Source organism: Nerophis lumbriciformis, linkage group LG33, assembly GCF_033978685.3.
Source record: "Nerophis lumbriciformis linkage group LG33, RoL_Nlum_v2.1, whole genome shotgun sequence".
Taxonomy (NCBI): domain Eukaryota; kingdom Metazoa; phylum Chordata; class Actinopteri; order Syngnathiformes; family Syngnathidae; genus Nerophis; species Nerophis lumbriciformis.
In genome coordinates, this window is record NC_084580.2 from 11,778,011 (window position 1) to 11,797,953 (window position 19,943).

At 38.9% G+C, this 19,943-nt stretch overlaps 1 protein-coding gene across 2 annotated transcripts in view; it reads right to left on the reverse strand.

The window, feature by feature from the left end:
* Positions 1 to 19,943, reverse strand: part of ipo11 (importin 11) — a 245,195-nt gene that overhangs the window by 181,532 nt on the left and 43,720 nt on the right. For both annotated transcript variants that reach the window (XM_061928189.1, XM_061928188.1), the window contains 4 exons: positions 5,249 to 5,319; positions 3,968 to 4,160; positions 3,271 to 3,423; positions 1,399 to 1,442 (listed from right to left, as the gene is read on the reverse strand). In XM_061928189.1, coding sequence (XP_061784173.1) covers positions 1,399 to 1,442; positions 3,271 to 3,423; positions 3,968 to 4,160; positions 5,249 to 5,319 — 461 coding nt within the window. The remainder of the gene's footprint in view (positions 1 to 1,398; positions 1,443 to 3,270; positions 3,424 to 3,967; positions 4,161 to 5,248; positions 5,320 to 19,943) is intronic.

The window sequence follows — 19,943 nt, forward strand, 5'->3', positions numbered from 1 at the left end:
CCCAAAGCACCCTTTTCCTCGTTTTTTTGGGGTTTACATGCTTTATATATTTTCTTGGAGGCTTCTCATATCTTCTATGTGATCTGAGCTAATCTTTTCTATTTTTTGTCACACCAATGGAATGTCTTGCTTCCCTTTGTGTCCTGTATGCAGAAACACATTTGATCCAGCTTTTAATATCGTAGCTTTAGCAGCCTGCTTATGGCGGTTTCCTCATAGCAACTTGCAGCATTTTTGACCTATATATTTTATCAAATCTGTACCTTGCGCCGATCAAAGATCAAATAGAGGTGTCAGCTCATCAACGAGATCACTGTGTGTGGTCAGAAACACTTTAAAACTGCTTCGGACTCTTGCTGCTTAATCTCCGTGCGGCTTCTGGCTGCTAGGCAACCGCTTTGAATTGCAGAAGGAGCCGCTGACTTGAGGCTAACAGCTCTTCCAATTTGTTTTTTCCAGCAAATATGTGCCTCACATTCGGACCAAGAGCAGTTTAAAGATGCCAGCAAACACTCCTGTTGCTGTGATCACAATCAGTAGTCAGGAAATCTTGAAAATTCTAAAAAAAATAAAATTAAAATAAAAACCTGGTAGCAAAAGCGTTCTTTCCCGTTGACAAGAAATTAGTTTAATAGAAAATGAAAAAAATACATTAAAAAGTAAAGATGTCCTTAAGAAAAAGGGAAATTTTTATGAAAAGTTTAAGTAAATATAGAGACAGTATATTTATTTACAACCTTATGCAAAGGTAGAATAAATTATGATTAGATAAATATAAATATATTTCACACTACTGATAAATAGATATATTTTACACTATATACATATGGCCATAATATACAGTAGGATGGACTAAAGTTACACTAACCGTAAAAATGGATTCAACTAGGCGCAATCTATGATACAAATGTTGTAACGCATCACACTTGCTGCAGAAAAGGAAAAGATAAGTTAATGTTATTTGTGACAAAGGATACAAACCCTGTTCTCGTTGTCTTTCATTTCCGTAGGTGGCACTGATTTGACATACAAGTGTTTTGAGCTCATAACTTGGGGTACCACTATAGTATATACATATTGCCTCCTATTACTAGTTGTCTAGTTTATATCTTTAAAAACTTTGCAGTACACAAAAATAGTTTTTTTTCCCCCACAGGACAGCACTGCTGCTATAATAATACAAAACAAGAAAAATAAGTGTTTACGCTGCGAGTGGGAGTATGTGCTTCTTTGCGACAGGGAACCATTCAGGACATTTAATATGATTAGGGAGTGGGGTTAACACCTAGACACGGATAACAAATTAGAGTGCAGTACAAGAAATCCACATGTGCTGAAAGTACGATGGTGGCTTTTACTTAATGATTCTGATTCTACAAGTTTAAAAGAGTTACTTACCCGTAAACTATATTTCCATGAGTCACCACCCGTCTCCTCAACAGCTAAAAAGGAGAGAAGTAAGTAGAGGGTCAAATGGTGTTTAGCAACATGAAGATTTAACCCTAATTTGTAAAGTTTCTACTTTAAAAAAATGCCATTATTCAAGCTGAAGTCTAAATAACCCTAACCCCACAGGTCTGGTTAAAAAGAGTTCCTTAAAACGATGCTGCCTAATTTAGATACTATAAAGCAGCTAATAGACTTGTGGCTCTAATTAAGCTTTGTCATGTTTTGGTTGCGTTACAAAAAATAAAATACGATGCAGTCTGTAGAAAAAGTAGGGCTGGACGACTATGGCAAAAATAATGATCACGATTATTTTTGATTGATATTGTAATCACGAGTATTTATTGTACCAACAAAACTTAACTTTAATTATAGTTTAAAAAAAACTGGATATAAATTAGTAACGAATAAACAACAAAAAGTAAAATGATAGCAATAGTAATAACAATACATTTAAATAACAATAGCAATATAACAATTTAAAAAACATTCAGTTTTTCCAGTTTGTTTTTAATTCCTTTTTACCTTTTACACTTATTTTACCTCCATACATGTCAAAAATTTTTAATGAAATGTTAATTAAATGCAAAAATCCTCACATTTTTAGTTGAATACATATTTGGACAAATGTGACCAGTATTTTAGGACTACGCATAATAATTGTGTAAAAGTATCAATAAGTGCTTTAAGTACATTATGCTTGTGTAAAGTACTTTTTTGAAACCTTTATTTTGTTAGTGCAGTCAGACCAGATGTGGCGCACCAGACTATTATTGTGAAGGGGGAAGTGTGCTGTGCTGCTGTTCTCAGCTTGACGAGTAAAGAGCAGACCTGAGGCTGCAAAAAAAAAAGACCAAGCCTCTCAAGTTGCGACCACTGTTTGTAGATTAATGTAAGATCGATGAAGTTGTTCACAACAAAACAAGCAGATGAGATGTGTTGTGGATGTATGGATTGTTCTTGATAGTTTTAGCTTCGTAGTTTAGTCGCCGTTTCAAGTGGCCGTCTTAAGTTAAGTTAAAGTACCAATGATTGTCACACACACGCTAGGTGTGGCGAAATTATTCTCTGCATTTGACCCATCAACCTTGATCACCCCCTGGGAGGTGAGGGGAGCAGTGGGCAGCAGCGGTGGCCGTGCTCGGGAATCATTTTTGGAGATTTAACCCCCAATTCCAACCCTTGGTGCTGAGTGCCAAGCCGGGAGGTAATGGGTCCCATTTTTATAGTCTTTGGTATGACTCGGACATTGTTAGGTTCCGGACGGCCTGCGTTTTGAGTGTGTCGGGGATAAATGAGCGCAAACAGAAACATTATTTTCTCAAATAAGGTATTTTCTACTCAAAATTACAACATTTCACTCACATTTGTGTCAATTTCCCTGATATTATTTTTGCGTTAAGCTAATTCTGTTTTATTGGCACGTTATCTGGTTACGTGAATCCGGAAATCATATGCCTTACTTTTTCTATTGTGATTATTGTAAAGCATCCTAGCGCTGTGTCAAATAAAAATTGCCACCATGGTGAGATTCCAAACTTATAGTAGACATGCTCTTTTTTCCACTCATTCGCTCTTCATCTGTTTCACCACCACAGTCTCTGGAATTTGAATGCATTGTGCGACCCATTAATCTTTTTTTTTTTTTTCCCCCACAATCATAAGAAGACAATCGAAATTGCAATTAAAAATTCAATCAATAGTCCACCCCTAAGAAAAAGTCAGACTAAATTGGTTAACTTGCATCTCTAAAAGGGCTTGTTGAGCCTGTCAATCAATCTCACATGAAGCCCTGAGCAGCCTGGATTGAAATTGTGGTTTTACCAAAACTCTCAGGATCCTCTTCCCACATTGCCAGCTCTTCTTCTGTGAGGAGGAAATAATGGGAGACGAGCCGGCGTCCAATCTCTGTTAGCGTGGGGTGTGTGAAGAAAGCCGACTTGATCTTGTGAGCCTCAAGACTCTCGGGTTTACTGTCTATGATGACAACACAAAAAACTTGTTAAAAACAACTTGAACCAAGTACGCTGTGTTCTTTGGTTTCCGTTTCACGGGTTTTAACAATATGGATTGCAACCATGCAGAAAAAAACTGTATAGGTTCAGTCAGTCGATGCTGGATAAAGTCATGCCCTATTTCACTTTCATTATTGCTACATTGCTTTGAGCCCTGTTCTGCTCGAGAGGCTTCCTGTCTGTCTATAAGACTGACAGGTTGGGTCGAATAAATAAGTCAGACGGCTGCCAATAGCCAAACTGTTCACCCGAGGCTCGACATTCCTCTTAGCGACGTAACCTTGCTCCTTGCAATCATTTTATGTGTTCACTGGAAGATGTGAACACAAAAGCAAAACCGTAACTTCTCCACTAAGTAGGAGTTAGTTCATGTCACGGCATATTCTAGCACATTTTAGCACCTCAGACATAATAGAGGAATTGGTGTTTGAATTGCAAATTTGAGTATTTCAAAGAGTGAATACAGGCTAACTGAAATGTGCATCTGATGAAAAGTCATGGCTTACCCTCAATGTTCTTGGCGGGTTTGTAGGCATCATTCTTCACAATCATCTTGATGAGGTTCATGCACTGGACTATGAAGCGCTCAAAGGTGACGCCTTCCCCCGCTGGCGTGAACACGTAGCTCACAGCAAATTCCAGTGAGCACTGGATAAGAGGTATGAACGCACAGGGATGGTAGTCCAAGAAATCTAACAACTAACAGACCAAGAAGTGGAGAACATGCAGGAGAAGAAGTTTTAATATGTTGAACTAATTTGTCAAGTGCAATGACCAGGGCTGGGTAAACTGATCAATTGTGGATCGATATTTTTTTAAATTTTGCAATATCGATTCATAAGGCATAACATTGATTACCCCCTTTTCCCTCGTTTGCAGGATTAGTGTCTTAGAGGCGGCGTTCGTTGCAGCTTGCTCTTAAATTTGAGCCGGTGTTCTGGGAAAAAAACAAGCATTGTCCTGGAACTCATGCAACTCCTGCATGTGTGTCACAAGGAATTCAGGAAATGTTATTTTGTCTCCCTTACCATGCATCCCTTTTGAAAGAATCGCTCACACGAGTACAATCTTCAGCCATGTTAACACCGGGACACTGCAAAGGTAAAGGTTGGCTGGGCCTGGCAGTTTATCAGCCCATCTCAAATCAGTCAAAAAAAGGCAAATCCAATGATCGGAATCAGGATATCTCTACTTCCTGGCATAACATTATCACCTGATTCTCCACGGACCATGAATATATACTGTAAGAGAAGCAATCACAACTTTTGTGGGCAAAAGCAGCTTGTGCTCGAAATGAACTACACTACGTTTTGATCAGGCAATGTAAACAGCTGTCAAGTGCACGAGAAAAAACAAGCGGACACTTACGGCCATCACAATAAAATCACCGTGTGTTACATCTTATCTGACCTTGCTAACAAAATAGGAGTCCCAGAAGAATCGCTTACATATTTACTGTTATTATTTTGCACCTGAAGTAACAATAACATAATGCAATTTGTAGTAATGGAATGATGAAATACAAGTATACTTTCACGGGCGATTCTATCCGTTTTTAAAAAATTAACTTTTGAGACGTTAAGAAAGTTTTAACTGTCCAAAGTTGTTTATGGTGAGGAGGGGATAACCAAGTACATTTGAGATCTTTTCAATATTTTAAGTGTAGATGAAATTGAATTGTGAGTAATCGATTTAAAACCTTATGAATCAAAATCAAATTGTTTGGTAAAATAGCCATAATACCCAGCCCTAATGATGACACTACATATAGGCACAAATAAACTCACAACTTTAGTGTAGAGTATAATTGTCTTCTCCAATTTTTCTCGACAAGGGCTATCTCGACCAATTTGTCGACCTGAAACACAAACACACAGTTTTACAACAGCAGCTACAGCCTGTATTCTTTTAAGTGTTTGTTTGTTTGAAGTATTTATTTCAAACCTGCACAATACAACAACACACTTTTTTTTTTTTTTTTTTACATTTTGGCAGAGACATTTATGCATGGCTTGAAAAGGGGTTGGATGAAGCAATTGCTTATAATATCCCAACCCCTCTCACTCACTCCCTATTTAACATAAACACTATAATACAAGAACAATACTATACAAACAAAAACAAGAAAAACTCCTATACACTAACAATACAATAGTACCACTGTTACTATGGTACAAGACAAGACGAGACAAAACACACACACACACAAACACACCACACTCTCACACACACACACACACACACACACACACACACACACACACACACACACACACACACACACACACACACACACACACACACACACACACACACACACACACACACACACACACACACACACACACACACACACACACACACACAGGCCCAAACACTCTCTGACCATACACCTCTCTCCCATCGCTCTGTGCTGAGGGCATCACTCTCTTTCCTCCTTGTACTTCTTCAGTACTTCTTTTTTAAACAGTCTTTTAAATTGAATCATGTTAGAACAGGTTTTTAACTCTTCCCCTAAGTTGTTCCACAGACTGACTCCACGCACTGAAATGCACATTGATTTTAAAGTTGTTCTAAATTTAGGCAAATGTAATTTGTTGTTTCCTCTTAGACTGTAACTATGGTGAGCATCTCTATCCTGGAATAGGTTCTGTATATTGGATGGTAGAGAGTTTTGGGATGCCCTAAACATAATTTGATCAGTTTTAAAGTTGATTACATCGTACAGTTTAAGTTGCTTTAACTCCATGAATAGTGGCTTTGAATGATGTCTGTAATGAACATTGGACACAATCCTAATGGCCTTTTTCTGTAAAGTGACTAAAGGCTGTAGATGAGATTTATAACAATTTCCCCAGACTTCAACACAATAGTTTAAATATGACATAATGAATGAATGATACAATAACAGCAGAGCATTGATGTTCAATAAATGACATGATCTCCTCATCATTCCAACACATTTAGCAACTTTTGTCCTTAGGTAACTTATATGAGGCTTCCATGATATATTTTCATCTATTACCACTCCTAAAAATGAATTTTGTTGGACATATTCTATTGGTGTATCATCAATAACAATCCTGATGGGTATTTCACTTTTGCGATTGCTAAAGAGCATGATTTTGGTCTTCTTTAAATTCAGAGACAATTTGTTGGTATTAAACCACGTTTTTAACTTGACCATCTCTACAGAAGCCAGAAGTTGCTTCACGTCGTCACCTGCACATGTAATGGTTGTATCGTCAGCAAAGAGGATGAACTTCAGCAGTGTTGATACTTTACATATTTCATTAATATACATTATAAATAGTGTGGGTCCTAGTATCGACCCCTGGGGGACTCCACAGGTTATGTTCATGAGTGTAGATTGATGTTGGTCGATCTGAACAATCTGCTGTCTCTCATTCAAGTAGCTCTTCAGCCATTTCCCTGCCAATCCCCTTATGCCATAGTTTTCCAGTTTATTTACCAAAATCTGGTGGTCAATGGTATCGAAAGCCTTTTGCAGATCAATAAAAATTCCTATAACAAATTTGTTTTTCTCGATACCATTAGTAATGTTCTCTATTAAATCACTTAAAGCTAATGAAGATGACCTATTTTGTCGGAACCCATATTGACAATCATATAATAATTTGTGCTTTCCAATGAAGCCACGAAGTCTATTATCAAATAATTTTTCCAATATTTTTGACAACTGTGGCAGAAGGGAGACGGGCCGGTAATTTGTGAAGTGGTGTTTGTCTCCAGATTTGAAGATGGGGATGACTTTTGAGAGTTTCAATTGTGAAGGAAATTGTCCAAGTTGAAAAGATAAATTGCAGATGTATGTGAATGGTTTGATGATTTCTTCCGCTACGTTCCGGACCGTCCTCATGTCGAGGTCAAAAATGTCACGTGATGTTTTGTTCTTGCTTTTCTGAATAACCTCTAAGACTTCCTTTTCGACAGTCGGAGTAAGGAACATCGAATAAAGATTTTTTTCAATAAGTTCCATGGGCTGTTCATCATTAATTGGGATTATTTTTGCCAGCTCAGGCCCAATATTAACAAAAAACACGTTGAATCCGTCAGCAATCATCTTCTTGTCACTTATGATTTGGTCGTTCTCAACAAAAAACTCCGGATAACAGGGACTGTTTGAACCGTGCCCAATAATTGTATTTAATACCTTCCAAATTCCCTTTATATCATTTTTCTTTTGGATTAATAACTTGGTGGTGTATTCTTTCCTGCTTGCTCTTAATATGCTGGTTAATTTATTTTTATAGGTTTTGTATTTTTGTTCTGTTTCTATGGTTTGATGCTTAAAAAAAGTCCTGTATAAATAATTTTTCTTTTTGCAAGCGTTCGCAAGCCCTTTGGTTATCCATGGAGTTTTTGTGGAGTTAGTTATAGTGCATTTTTTGATGGGGCAGTGTGTATCATAAAGTGAGAAAAAAATGTCATGAAATAAATTATAAGCTGCATTTATATCTGACGTTTGAAAAACAGAATCCCAGTTTTGTTTCGCTAAATCATTCTTTAGTGCTGTTAATGATCTTTCTGTTGTGTCTCTACGATAATATTCACTATTTACAGGTTTGGATGTTTTGCAGTTAATATTGTACACCATAAACACTGGTAAATGATCACTGACGTCACTCACTAACAAGCCTCCAGTTACAGTCTGATCTACAATGTTACAAAATATGTTGTCAATAAGTGTGGTGCTGTGGTTGTGATTCTTGTGGGTCGTGTGATCAGTGGGAATAAGCCCATGGAGAACATGGTGTCAATAAATTCTGCTGTGTGTTTGTGTTTATTAGGATTTAAAAGGTTGATATTAAAGTCACCACATACTATATATTTTTTGTTTCTCTTAAATAATTTTTCCATCCATTCATTAAATATTTTCAAGTCGGATCCTGGTGTCCTATAAACGCAGCTTACAATAATGTGTTTCCTATTTGAAAGTGATAATTCCACAGTGACGCATTCGAAGAGTTCCTCAACAGCTAAACACATATCATTTACAATACTACAGCTGATATTTGTGTCCACATACAGAGCCACACCTCCTCCTCTCTTATTTTTACGGTTGGTGCAAAACATTTCATACCCATTTAATTCAAACTCATTACTTGTATTCTCATTCATCCATGTCTCTGAAATACCTATAATATTAAATGGAGATTTTAATTGATTCAAATAGTCCTGGATATCATCAAAATGAGAGTATAGACTCCTGCTATTAAAATGTACTAAAGATATGTTATTATCTTGCAGAAATGTTTTATCAAATGTGACATCAGTATAATATAAACAATCATTGTTGGTGTTTTGAGGAGCATTTCTATCTGGGTCCATTTCGCTCATAAATCTTTGTGATTTGTAGTTGATGTGGTCTGAGAAACTGATCGATTCCAAATTGTGGGAGTTTATCAAATCTTCATTCTCCTCTATTTCAGAGGAGAATTCACTATCAGAACTATCCATATAGAGTTATTTCAGAAACATGAAAGGAAGAAGAGGGTGTGTGATCATGGTCAGATAAATCATTCCTCTGTTCATGAAACATGAACAAGAGAAGAGGGCATATGGTCAAGGACTGTAGGCCACAGACACACAACACAAACATGCACACAACTGGACCATTCAAGCAAACACAAACAATCTCTCATCCACACACACAAAAACATACACTCGTACACTGCAGGCAATAAAATAAACATGGAAAAACAAAAAACAAAAAGCTCCCCCCAAGAGCTTCTAAATATCCAATTGCAAAAGTAAAAAACTAAAGAAGTAATATTAACAAAAAAATATACATATATATGTATATATATATATATATATACATACATACATACATATATATACATATATATACACACACATATGCACATTATATATGTATGAGGCGTGGTAAGTATCACATATTTAATATGGAACAACTTCAAAATGCAAAAATAGTTTCCTAAATAATTTCCATTCGTCACACCATTTTCATAGTTAGGTTCGGATAACAAATAGAAACAAATAAAAATAAAACTCGTATATATCTTCTGTGTACAAAATAATAGTGGTTTAGTAAAAAAAAAAGAAAAACTGAAAAAAGAAAACAGTCACGTGACAACATGACGCGTCAACGACCCAGGAAGTAAACAGACCCATGCCTGTCTCCAGCACACAAGCACTACGATGAAAAAGTCTCACTGAAGAAAAATCAAACAAAAATAGTCTTACCAGGTGTCGTATGTCCATGTCTCTGTGTGGGTACCCCCAAGTTCAGTGGAGTTTACGAGGCTGCGGAGATAAACTTTTCAGCCTCTGCTGGATTGTCAAAAAAGTGTTGTTGGGAGCCTTTGGAGAGTTTGATAGTTGCTGGATAAATGAGAAAGGCTTCAAAGCCAGCTTTCCGAGCGCTGTACATAGTGGAGTAGCAGGGTCGTCTCAGCGTGGCCGTGGCGTCACTGTAGTCCGGGGCAAAGCGAACGGAGTTCCCGGAGAGCTGAAGAGGAACTTTCCTAGCCTCCTTCAGGATGCGGTCCCTATCCGTGTACCGCAGACATTTCACAACCATCGCCCTGGGACGGGGAGATTGTCGCGGGGGGCCGATGCGATGGGCCCGCATGAGCTCCGGAGGATTTGCAGCCAAGGCAGGGAACCACTTGGGGATGTTGGCAGACAGGTAAGACAGCGCGTTATTTCCTTCTTCGCCTTCTTTGATGTTGATTATTCTAATGTTATCCCTCCTGCTTCTGTCCTCGAGATCTATCATTTTTTTCTCAATCTTCGTGAGCATGCTGGTGAAATTGAGCATAGCGTCCTCATTGCTCTGGACACGTGTTTCAATAGAAGACACTTCATTGCGGACAGATTCTATATCGGCAGCGTGCTTGGATAAAGTATCTTGAATTGAACCAAGTTGATCCTCCAATCGCTGGAATCTCTTTTGGGATCTATCCTCTGCTTCATTGAAAAATTTCCTGAGTAAAGTCTCAAGATAGGCCTCAGTGACGACAGGTGTTTGAGACGAGGACGCACCCGACTCCATTGTTGCCCTTTTCATTAAACTTTTGTAACGGGTGTGCAACAAATAAGAAAAGCGTTGTTCATAAAAGAAAAAATTATGGCAGAAATCCAAGTAGCTTAAGAGTTTTTAGAGCATGCACAGGGGAGCTTCAGTTTTGGACGTGCTCTACTCCGCCATCTTGTTCATCTTGTGGAAAAACTGTTGCGTCAAACTGTGACACAACAGTTTGAAGTAAAAAAGTGTAATGTTGCATTATTCAGGCATTAACTAATACATACAATATACATTAAATATGCACAGTTGAGCCCTAATAACCAATCTGACCGAAATGTAAGTAGACCCTGAATACAAGACGTAATCAAAAAGAAATACTATACCAGAATACAATGAGTAAAATTATATTGCATAAGTCATATTTTTTTAGCTGCTTGACAGTTGTTGTAAAATTAGCCACCTATCCTCTTCTCCATGTTTGCTAATTCAACTAACCTTTGGGTATTATTTTCTCCAAATCTCCAAGTTGTGTTTGTGAGAGAGAGAAAAAATTGTAAGAAGAAAAGCTATGATTCGCAGGAGAAGAAGTCATTTATGGTGACTTGTTGATATGCATGTATAAATTCAGACATAGAAAAAGATGGGCTATCTTTTGCAGACTGATTTTAAGCAGGAAAAAGATTATCTTACATTTATTCCTGCCTGGCTAAATGTGTAGGTTTTATTACAGACCAGTGAACTTTAAAGAAATGATCTGCTTCGCCAAGAGCTTGTCACTACGCACAGATTGCCGTGGCTCAAAAACTTAACTCGAAACTGAAAATGCAAAGCCACAAAATTCAAACTTGTAGAGCATTAAAGTGTACAAACTAAACCTCGGCGACATACATTTTAGCAGTAAAAGGGGCTGTTAGCAAATTGCTCAACAACCAGAACACCGCTGGCTAGCTTATGTTAGCATTAGTGGTTTATTTAATTTTTTTACGTGTCTATACTTTTCACAATTATTAATTATATTGAATATACACAAACAAAATCAGTCAGAGAAAAGCAACTAAAAATGTGCAGTCTTGTTTTTACGATAAAACATACATTCAATGATAGCCAACGTTAGCTATCCAAATCGATATCATTAGCTGACAAGACACAGAACTAATATGCAAGCTCGTGTCAGACACAGGCGTAGTTACATCATGTGTCTTGGTGGCTAACAGCAACACTGTGTGGACTGAATGCGGACTGAATGACCAGTGAGAACCGCAGAGCAATCAGCTATATACAATGGGTGGATGAAACGTCGTCCACTGAGACAAGGTTTGTACACCAACGCATATTTGTATTGGGCCTGTGTTCTCAGGGCATTCAATCGATTGCAACTGGATTGTTTAGTTTGTCTTAGAAGGCGTTTCGCCTCTCATCCAAGTGGGCTACATCAGTTCATGCTCATAGACTTAGATCAGTGGTTCTCAAATGGGGGAAAGCGTACCTCTGGGGGTACTTGAAGGTATGCCAAGGGGTACGTGAGATTTTTTTTAAATATTCTAAAAATAGCAACAATTCAAAAATCCTTTATAAATATATTTATTGAATAATACTTCAACAAAATATGAATGTAAGTTCATAAACTGAACATCAAATCAAGTAGGCTATTCCATTCATTACCATAAACCCAGAGTTTCCCCCACGCCATGATGGTTTGACCCTACCTGGCGGTGCGCCACACAGCACCAACTGTCAATCAACTATGGATGTAGCAAACCATGGAGGCTTGGTTAAAGCGTAGCAGTAATGCAGCTGAAAACAAGGAGGAACATGTGCCAAAGAAGGCCAAACCAGACAGTATTCCGAAGAATATGTGTTAATGGTATTTACGGTTTAGGATTAGGGGGTACTTGAATTTAAAAAGAAATTTCACAGGGGGTGCATCACTGAAAAAAGGTTGAGAACCACTGACTTAGATCATTCAGATCTAGTGGAGATGCTAATGCCAAAACCCCAACTATGTATCCCCAACAGAGGAAGGGCATGCCCAGGCAAGGATGGTTCCGCCCTGTTGTAGTGAAAAAACAACTGTTGAGATGCAAAACAGCAATCCTTCTGTCATTGCCAACAACTGTTTGCATTCAGTCTGTGGTCAGTAAATCCAAAAGGTTTACTGTACATGTGTTGAGGGGGAACTGCACTTTTTTTGGAATTTGTTCAATCATGATGAGAGACAACGGCACACATGTTTTGTTTTTTGTTTTTAGGATTCTCAAGATGGAAGAAAACGTTTGCAAAATGCGGCTAATGGGAGTCACCATTGTAGCCTTCAAAGCCTTCTAAAACAACTTCAAGACCCTCCATCAACCTGTCATGTACACACTGCAAGTCTTTATGTAATGCAGTAACAGACATCTTCATAACAAAATGTAATTTGTACAATATTTACCGTATTTTGGACATTTAAGCATTGCCGGAACATCTTTCCTCAGCGCATTTACTTCCGTTTCCATAGTTGCGCACTTCAGACTTACGGCAAATGTGTGTTCCTACTTCCGGAAACAAATGTGAGTGTGTGTTCTAATTAGAGATGTCCAATAATGGCTTTTTTGCCGATATCCCGATATTGTCCAACAATTAATTACCGATTCCGATATCAACCGATACCGATATATAGAGTCGTGGAATTAACACATTATTATGCCTAATTTTGTTGTGATTCCCCGCTAGATGCATTAAACAATGTAACTTAACCATGAATTGATTAACGTGGACCCCGACTTAAACAAGTTGAAAAACTTATTCGGGTGTTACCATTTAGTGGTCAATTGTTCGGAATATGTACTGTACTGTGCAATCTACACAATCTAATACAAGTTTTAATCAATCAATCAAAAACAAGGTTTTCCAAAATAAGAGAACAACTTGAACTCAAGTTATGGAAAAAAGTGCCTCCATGGCACTGCCATATTTATTATTGAAGTCACAAAGAGTTAATGCTACAAGGGGTTCTGGGTATTTATTCTGTTGTGTTTATGTTGTGTTACGGTGCGGATGTTCTCCCGAAATGTGTTTGTCATTCTTGTTTGGTGTGGGTTCACAGTGTGGCCCATATTTGTAACAGTGTTAAAGTTGTTTATATGGCCACCCTCAGTGTGACCTGTATGGCTCTTGATCAAGTATGCTTGCATTCACTTGTGTGTGTGTAAAAAACGCATATATTATGTGTCTGGGCCGGCACGCTGTTTGTATGAAGGAAAAGCGGACGTGACGACAGGTTGTAGAGGACGCTAAAGGCAGTGCCTTTAAGGCACGCCCCTAATAATGTTGTCCGGGTGGAAATCGGGAGAAATTCGGGAGAATGGTTGCCCCGGGAGATTTTCGGGAATCTCCCAGGAAAATCGGGAGGTTGAAACCGATACCGATAATTTCCGATATTACATTTTAAAGCAATTATCAGCCGATAATATCGGACATCTCTAGTTCTAATAATAGCAGACTTGGTAACAGACAACAAAGATGACTAGTTTTGGACAAATGACACAACCTTATCGTTTTAAACCTGAATATACAGAGGATGAACTGTTGGTTATAGAAGCAAGCACAACCAGATGGTAAAACATTGGAGCAGACAGAAGCCGAGAGTGTGAGGTCGGCATAGTTTGACACTGCAAATGTGAAACTTGGAGCTAAGCCCTGCCGACAGAAATAGAGGGGTAACCCGAAATCAAGTGTAAAAAAAACTTCCCCGGCCAGCTGGACCAAACACTCAACTGTCCAAGTAATTCACTATAATATTGATCATGACACATACAGTACGTCATGCTTATTCGTGCAACTACCGTACATATGCTGTTGAGATGGCTGGATACAAAGAAAACATTACAGATACTGTAATATGATTGTTCATATTTAGTGTCCTATCACATTGTGTTGTGCATTACAAACTCAAAAGCCATTCAGCTGCTGACGCAAAAGCTAGCTTACAGCTAATGCCGTAGCATGCCGTCCCAAAGCGATGTGTTACTACGCCAGAAAAAAACTTTCTCAGTGTTCGTTCTTACAAAAACAATGTCACTCCAGCTTCAGGCATGTGATTTGAACATAATGAAAAAGACTAAAAATTAGCCAGGGGTCTGGGGTCTACACACCTCCACATTGGTGAGTTATCAATGCCAGCAATAATGCAAAACAAGTGGGAGTGGGGGGAGCGGCGTGGCTCGGTTGATAGAGCGATCCCAGCTTCCTCCATCCTAGTCACTGCTGTTGTGTCCTTGGGCAAGACACTTTACCCGCCTGCTCCCAGTCCCACCTACACTGGTTTAAATGTAGCTTAAAGATGTAGATAATGGGTTTCACAATGTAAAGCGCTTTAAGTCTCTAGAGAAAAGCGTTGTATAAATATAATTCACATCACTTCACTAACAACAAAAGCTGTAAGTAGCATCGGACACTCGGCGCAGCACTTAAAGGGGCTACGGAAGGTTGTTGTAAACTTTCAGCTATCAACAACTGTCCGGTCAAAATGGAGATGGACTCTATAGATGCACTTCTGTTTCAAAATCAATAACACAGCTTTGGCATGGAACAACAAGGCAAAAACGCAACGCTAGCACGGAATGCTAACATCACAGCTAATGCTTGTAGCTCCTACATTGGGTGAAACAAGTTGTTTCGTGTTTAAAAAGCTCAAATAATGTTGAAAACGTATTGAGAAAGTCTTAAACAGTTCCATGAAACTATGACATGTTTCGCAGAAATCATATCGCGGTCATGTCCGGTCCCAAATAACCGTGATAAACTAGGGATGACGGTATGTAATTTGTACTACCGGTAATCCCATGCAAAACATTTTTGGGGGTGAAATAATATCGATAGCGCTGGGCCAAAAGCCATATCTACTAGCCTAGTCCACGCGTATTTAAGGGTCCAAAAAAAATAAAATTTAAAATTTTTTAAAAAAGGGTCAAAATGCATGCGGAGTACAACAAAACATGTTCGTGTTGGCAGCTCTGTTATTGGTGACTGGAAAGAACACAAAGAAAGTATCTGTAATAATCTGTTGTTTCATCCTGTTAGCTACTTGCATAATCTTAATCAGTTTGTAAATTCCATCCATCCATCTTCTTCCGCTTATACGAGGTTGGGTCGCAGGGGCAGCAGCCTAAGCAGGGATGCCCAGACTTCCCTCTCCCCAGCCTCTTCGTCCAGCTCTTCCCGGGGGATCCCGAGGCGTTCCCAGGCCAGCCGGGAGACATAGACTTCCCAACGTGTCCTGGGTCTTCCCTGTGGCCTCCTACCGGTCGGACGTGCCCTAAACACCTCCCTAGGTTGGCGTTCGGGTGGCATCCTGACCAGATGCCCGAACCACCTCATCTGACTCTCGATGTGGAGGAGCAGCGGCTTTACTTTGAGCTCCCCCCGGATGGCAGAGCTTCTCACTTTATCTCTAAGGGAGAGCCCCTCCACCCGGCGGAGGAAACTAATTTCGGCCGCTTGTACCTGTGATTTTGTCCTTTCGGTCATAACCCAAAGCTCATGACCATAGGTGAGAATGGGAACGTAGATCGACCGGTAAATTGAGAGCTTTGCCTTCCGGCTCAGCTCTTGATCGATACAGCGTCCGCATTACTGTAGACGCCGCACCGATCCGCCTGTCGATCTCACGATCCACTCTTCCCTCACTCGTGAACAAGACTCCTAGGTACTTGAACTCCTCCACTTGGGGCAGGGTCTCCTCCCCAACCCGAAGTTGGCATTCCACCCTTTTCCGGGTGAGAACCATGGACTCGGACTTGGAGGTGCTGATTCTCATCCCAGTTGCTTCACACTCGGCTGCGAACCGATCCAGTGAGAGCTGAAGATCCTGGCCAGATGAAGCCATCAGGACCACATCATCTGCAAAAAGCAGAGACCTAATCCTGCAGCCACCAAACCAGATCCCCTCAACGCCTTGACTGCGCCTAGAAATTCTGTCCATAAAAGTTATGAACAGAATCTGTGACAAAGGGCAGCCTTGGCGGTGTCCAACCCTCACTGGAAACGTGTCCGACTTACTGCCGGCAATGCGGATCAAGCTCTGACACTGATCATACAGGGAGCAGACCGCCACAATCAGAAAGTCCGATACCCCATACTCTCTGAGCACTCCCCACAGGACTTGCCGAGGGACACGGTCGAATGCCTTCTCCAAGTCCACAAAGCACATGTAGACTGGTTGGGGAAACTCCCATGCACCCTCAAGGACCCTGCCGAGAGTATAGAGCTGGTCCACAGTTCCACAACCAGGACGAAAAGTTTGTAAATTCTTCAAACTTAAAATCAACTAGAATGAGTCAACGCTTAGTTTTTAGGGGTCACCGATTGAGTAAAACGCAGTGCTATTTTATTGATCATCAGGCCGGTATGCAAATTCTTGACAAAAGGCTTTTTGATGTATGTATTTTCAACAAGGTAGTGACAGTTGAAGGACAAAAAGGCAACTGTATGACTTGACAGCTAAAAAAAAAAAATGTTTCTGGCTCAGGCTTTGCGGTGACAGCACGTTCTCGGCGCTACAATCCCAAAACTAACAGAACTGTAGCTCTTTTCGCATGGCCGCCAGCAAATATATTGAAAACAAGATTGTGCGGCAGATATCTTATAATTTGCTGGTGTATCCTATGTGGTAGAATGTTGAGTATTGGCAAATAAGAACTCAAAATATTGAAAACAAGATTGTGCGGCAGATATCTTACATATTTGCTGCTGCATCCTATGTGGTAGAACGTTGAGTATTGGCAAATAAGAACTCAAAATATTGAAAACAAGATTGTGCGGCAGATATCTTATATATTTGCTGCTGCATCCTATGTGGTAGAACGTTGAGTATTGGCAAATAAGAACTCAAAATATTGAAAACAAGATTGTGCGGCAGATATCTTATATATTTGCTGCTGCATCCTATGTGGTAGAACGTTGAGTATTGGCAAACAAGAACTCAAAATATTGAAAACAAGATTGTGCGGCAGATATCTTTTATATTTGCTGCTGCATCCTATGTGGTAGAACGTTGAGGATTGGCAAATAAGAACTCAAAATATTGAAAACAAGATTGTGCGGCAGATATCTTATATATTTGCTGCTGCATCCTATGTGGTAGAACGTTGACTATTGGCAAATAAGAACTCAAAATATTGAAAACAAGATTGTGCTGCAGATATCTTATATATTTGTTGCTGCATCCTATGTGGTAGAACGTTGAGTATTGGCAAATAAGAACTCAAAATATTGAAAACAAGATTGTGCGGCAGATATCTTATATATTTGCTGCTGCATCCTATGTAGTAGAACGTTGAGTATTGGCAAAAAATAACTCAAAATATTGAAAACAAGATTGTGCGGCAGATATCTTATATATTTGTTGCTGCATCCTATGTGGTAGAACGTTGAGTATTGGCAAATAAGAACTCAAAATATTGAAAACAAGATTGTGCGGCAGATATCTTATATATTTGCTGCTGCATCCTATGTGGTAGAACGTTGAGTATTGGCAAATAAGAACTCAAAATATTGAAAACAAGATTGTGCGGCAGATATCTTATATATTTGCTGCTGCATCCTATGTGGTAGAATGTTGAGTATTGGCAAATAAGAACTCAAAATATTGAAAACAAGATTGTGCGGCAGATATCTTATATATTTGCTGCTGCATCCTATGTAGTAGAACGTTGAGTATTGGCAAATAAGAACTCAAAATATTGAAAACAAGATTGTGCGGCAGATATCTTATATATTTGCTGCTGCATCCTATGTGGTAGAACGTTGAGGATTGGCAAATAAGAACTCAAAATATTGAAAACAAGATTGTGCGGCAGATATCTTATATATTTGCTGCTGCATCCTATGTGGTAGAACGTTGACTATTGGCAAATAAGAACTCAAAATATTGAAAACAAGATTGTGTGGCAGACATCCTATATATTTGCTGCTGCATCCTATGTGGTAGAACGTTGAGTATTGGCAAATAAGAACTCAAAATATTGAAAACAAGATTGTGCGGCAGACATCTTATATATTTGCTGCTGCATCCGATGTGGTAGAACGTTGAGTACTGGCAAATAAGAACTCAAAATATTGAAAACAAGATTGTGCGGCAGATATCTTATATATTTGCTGCTGCATCCTATGTAGTAGAACGTTGAGTATTGGCAAAAAAGAACTCAAAATATTGAAAACAAGATTGTGCGGCAGATATCTTATATATTTGCTGCTGCATCCTATGTGGTAGAACGTTGAGTATTGGCAAATAAGAACTCAAAATATTGAAAACAAGATTGTGCGGCAGATATCTTATATATTTGCTGCTGCATCCTATGTGGTAGAACGTTGAGTATTGGCAAATAAGAACTCAAAATATTGAAAACAAGATTGTGCGGCAGATATCTTATATATTTGCTGCTGCATCCTATGTGGTAGAACGTTGAGTATTGGCAAATAAGAACTCAAAATATTGAAAACAAGATTGTGCGGCAGATATCTTATATATTTGCTACTGCATCCTATGTAGTAGAACGTTGAGTATTGGCAAAAAAGAACTCAAAATATTGAAAACAAGATTGTGCGGCAGATATCTTATATATTTGTTGCTGCATCCTATGTGGTAGAACGTTGAGTATTGGCAAATAAGAACTCAAAATATTGAAAACAAGATTGTGCGGCAGATATCTTATATATTTGCTGCTGCATCCTATGTGGTAGAACGTTGAGTATTGGCAAATAAGAACTCAAAATATTGAAAACAAGATTGTGCGGCAGATATCTTATATATTTGCTGCTGCATCCTATGTGGTAGAATGTTGAGTATTGGCAAATAAGAACTCAAAATATTGAAAACAAGATTGTGCGGCAGATATCTTATATATTTGCTGCTGCATCCTATGTAGTAGAACGTTGAGTATTGGCAAATAAGAACTCAAAATATTGAAAACAAGATTGTGCGGCAGATATCTTATATATTTGCTGCTGCATCCTATGTGGTAGAACGTTGAGGATTGGCAAATAAGAACTCAAAATATTGAAAGCAAGATTGTGCGGCAGATATCTTATATATTTGCTGCTGCATCCTATGTGGTAGAACGTTGACTATTGGCAAATAAGAACTCAAAATATTGAAAACAAGATTGTGCGGCAGACATCTTATATATTTGCTGCTGCATCCTATGTGGTAGAACGTTGAGTATTGGCAAATAAGAACTCAAAATATTGAAAACAAGATTGTGCGGCAGACATCTTATATATTTGCTGCTGCATCCGATGTGGTAGAACGTTGAGTACTGGCAAATAAGAACTCAAAATATTGAAAACAAGATTGTGCGGCAGATATCTTATATATTTGCTGCTGCATCCTATGTAGTAGAACGTTGAGTATTGGCAAAAAAGAACTCAAAATATTGAAAACAAGATTGTGCGGCAGATATCTTATATATTTGCTGCTGCATCCTATG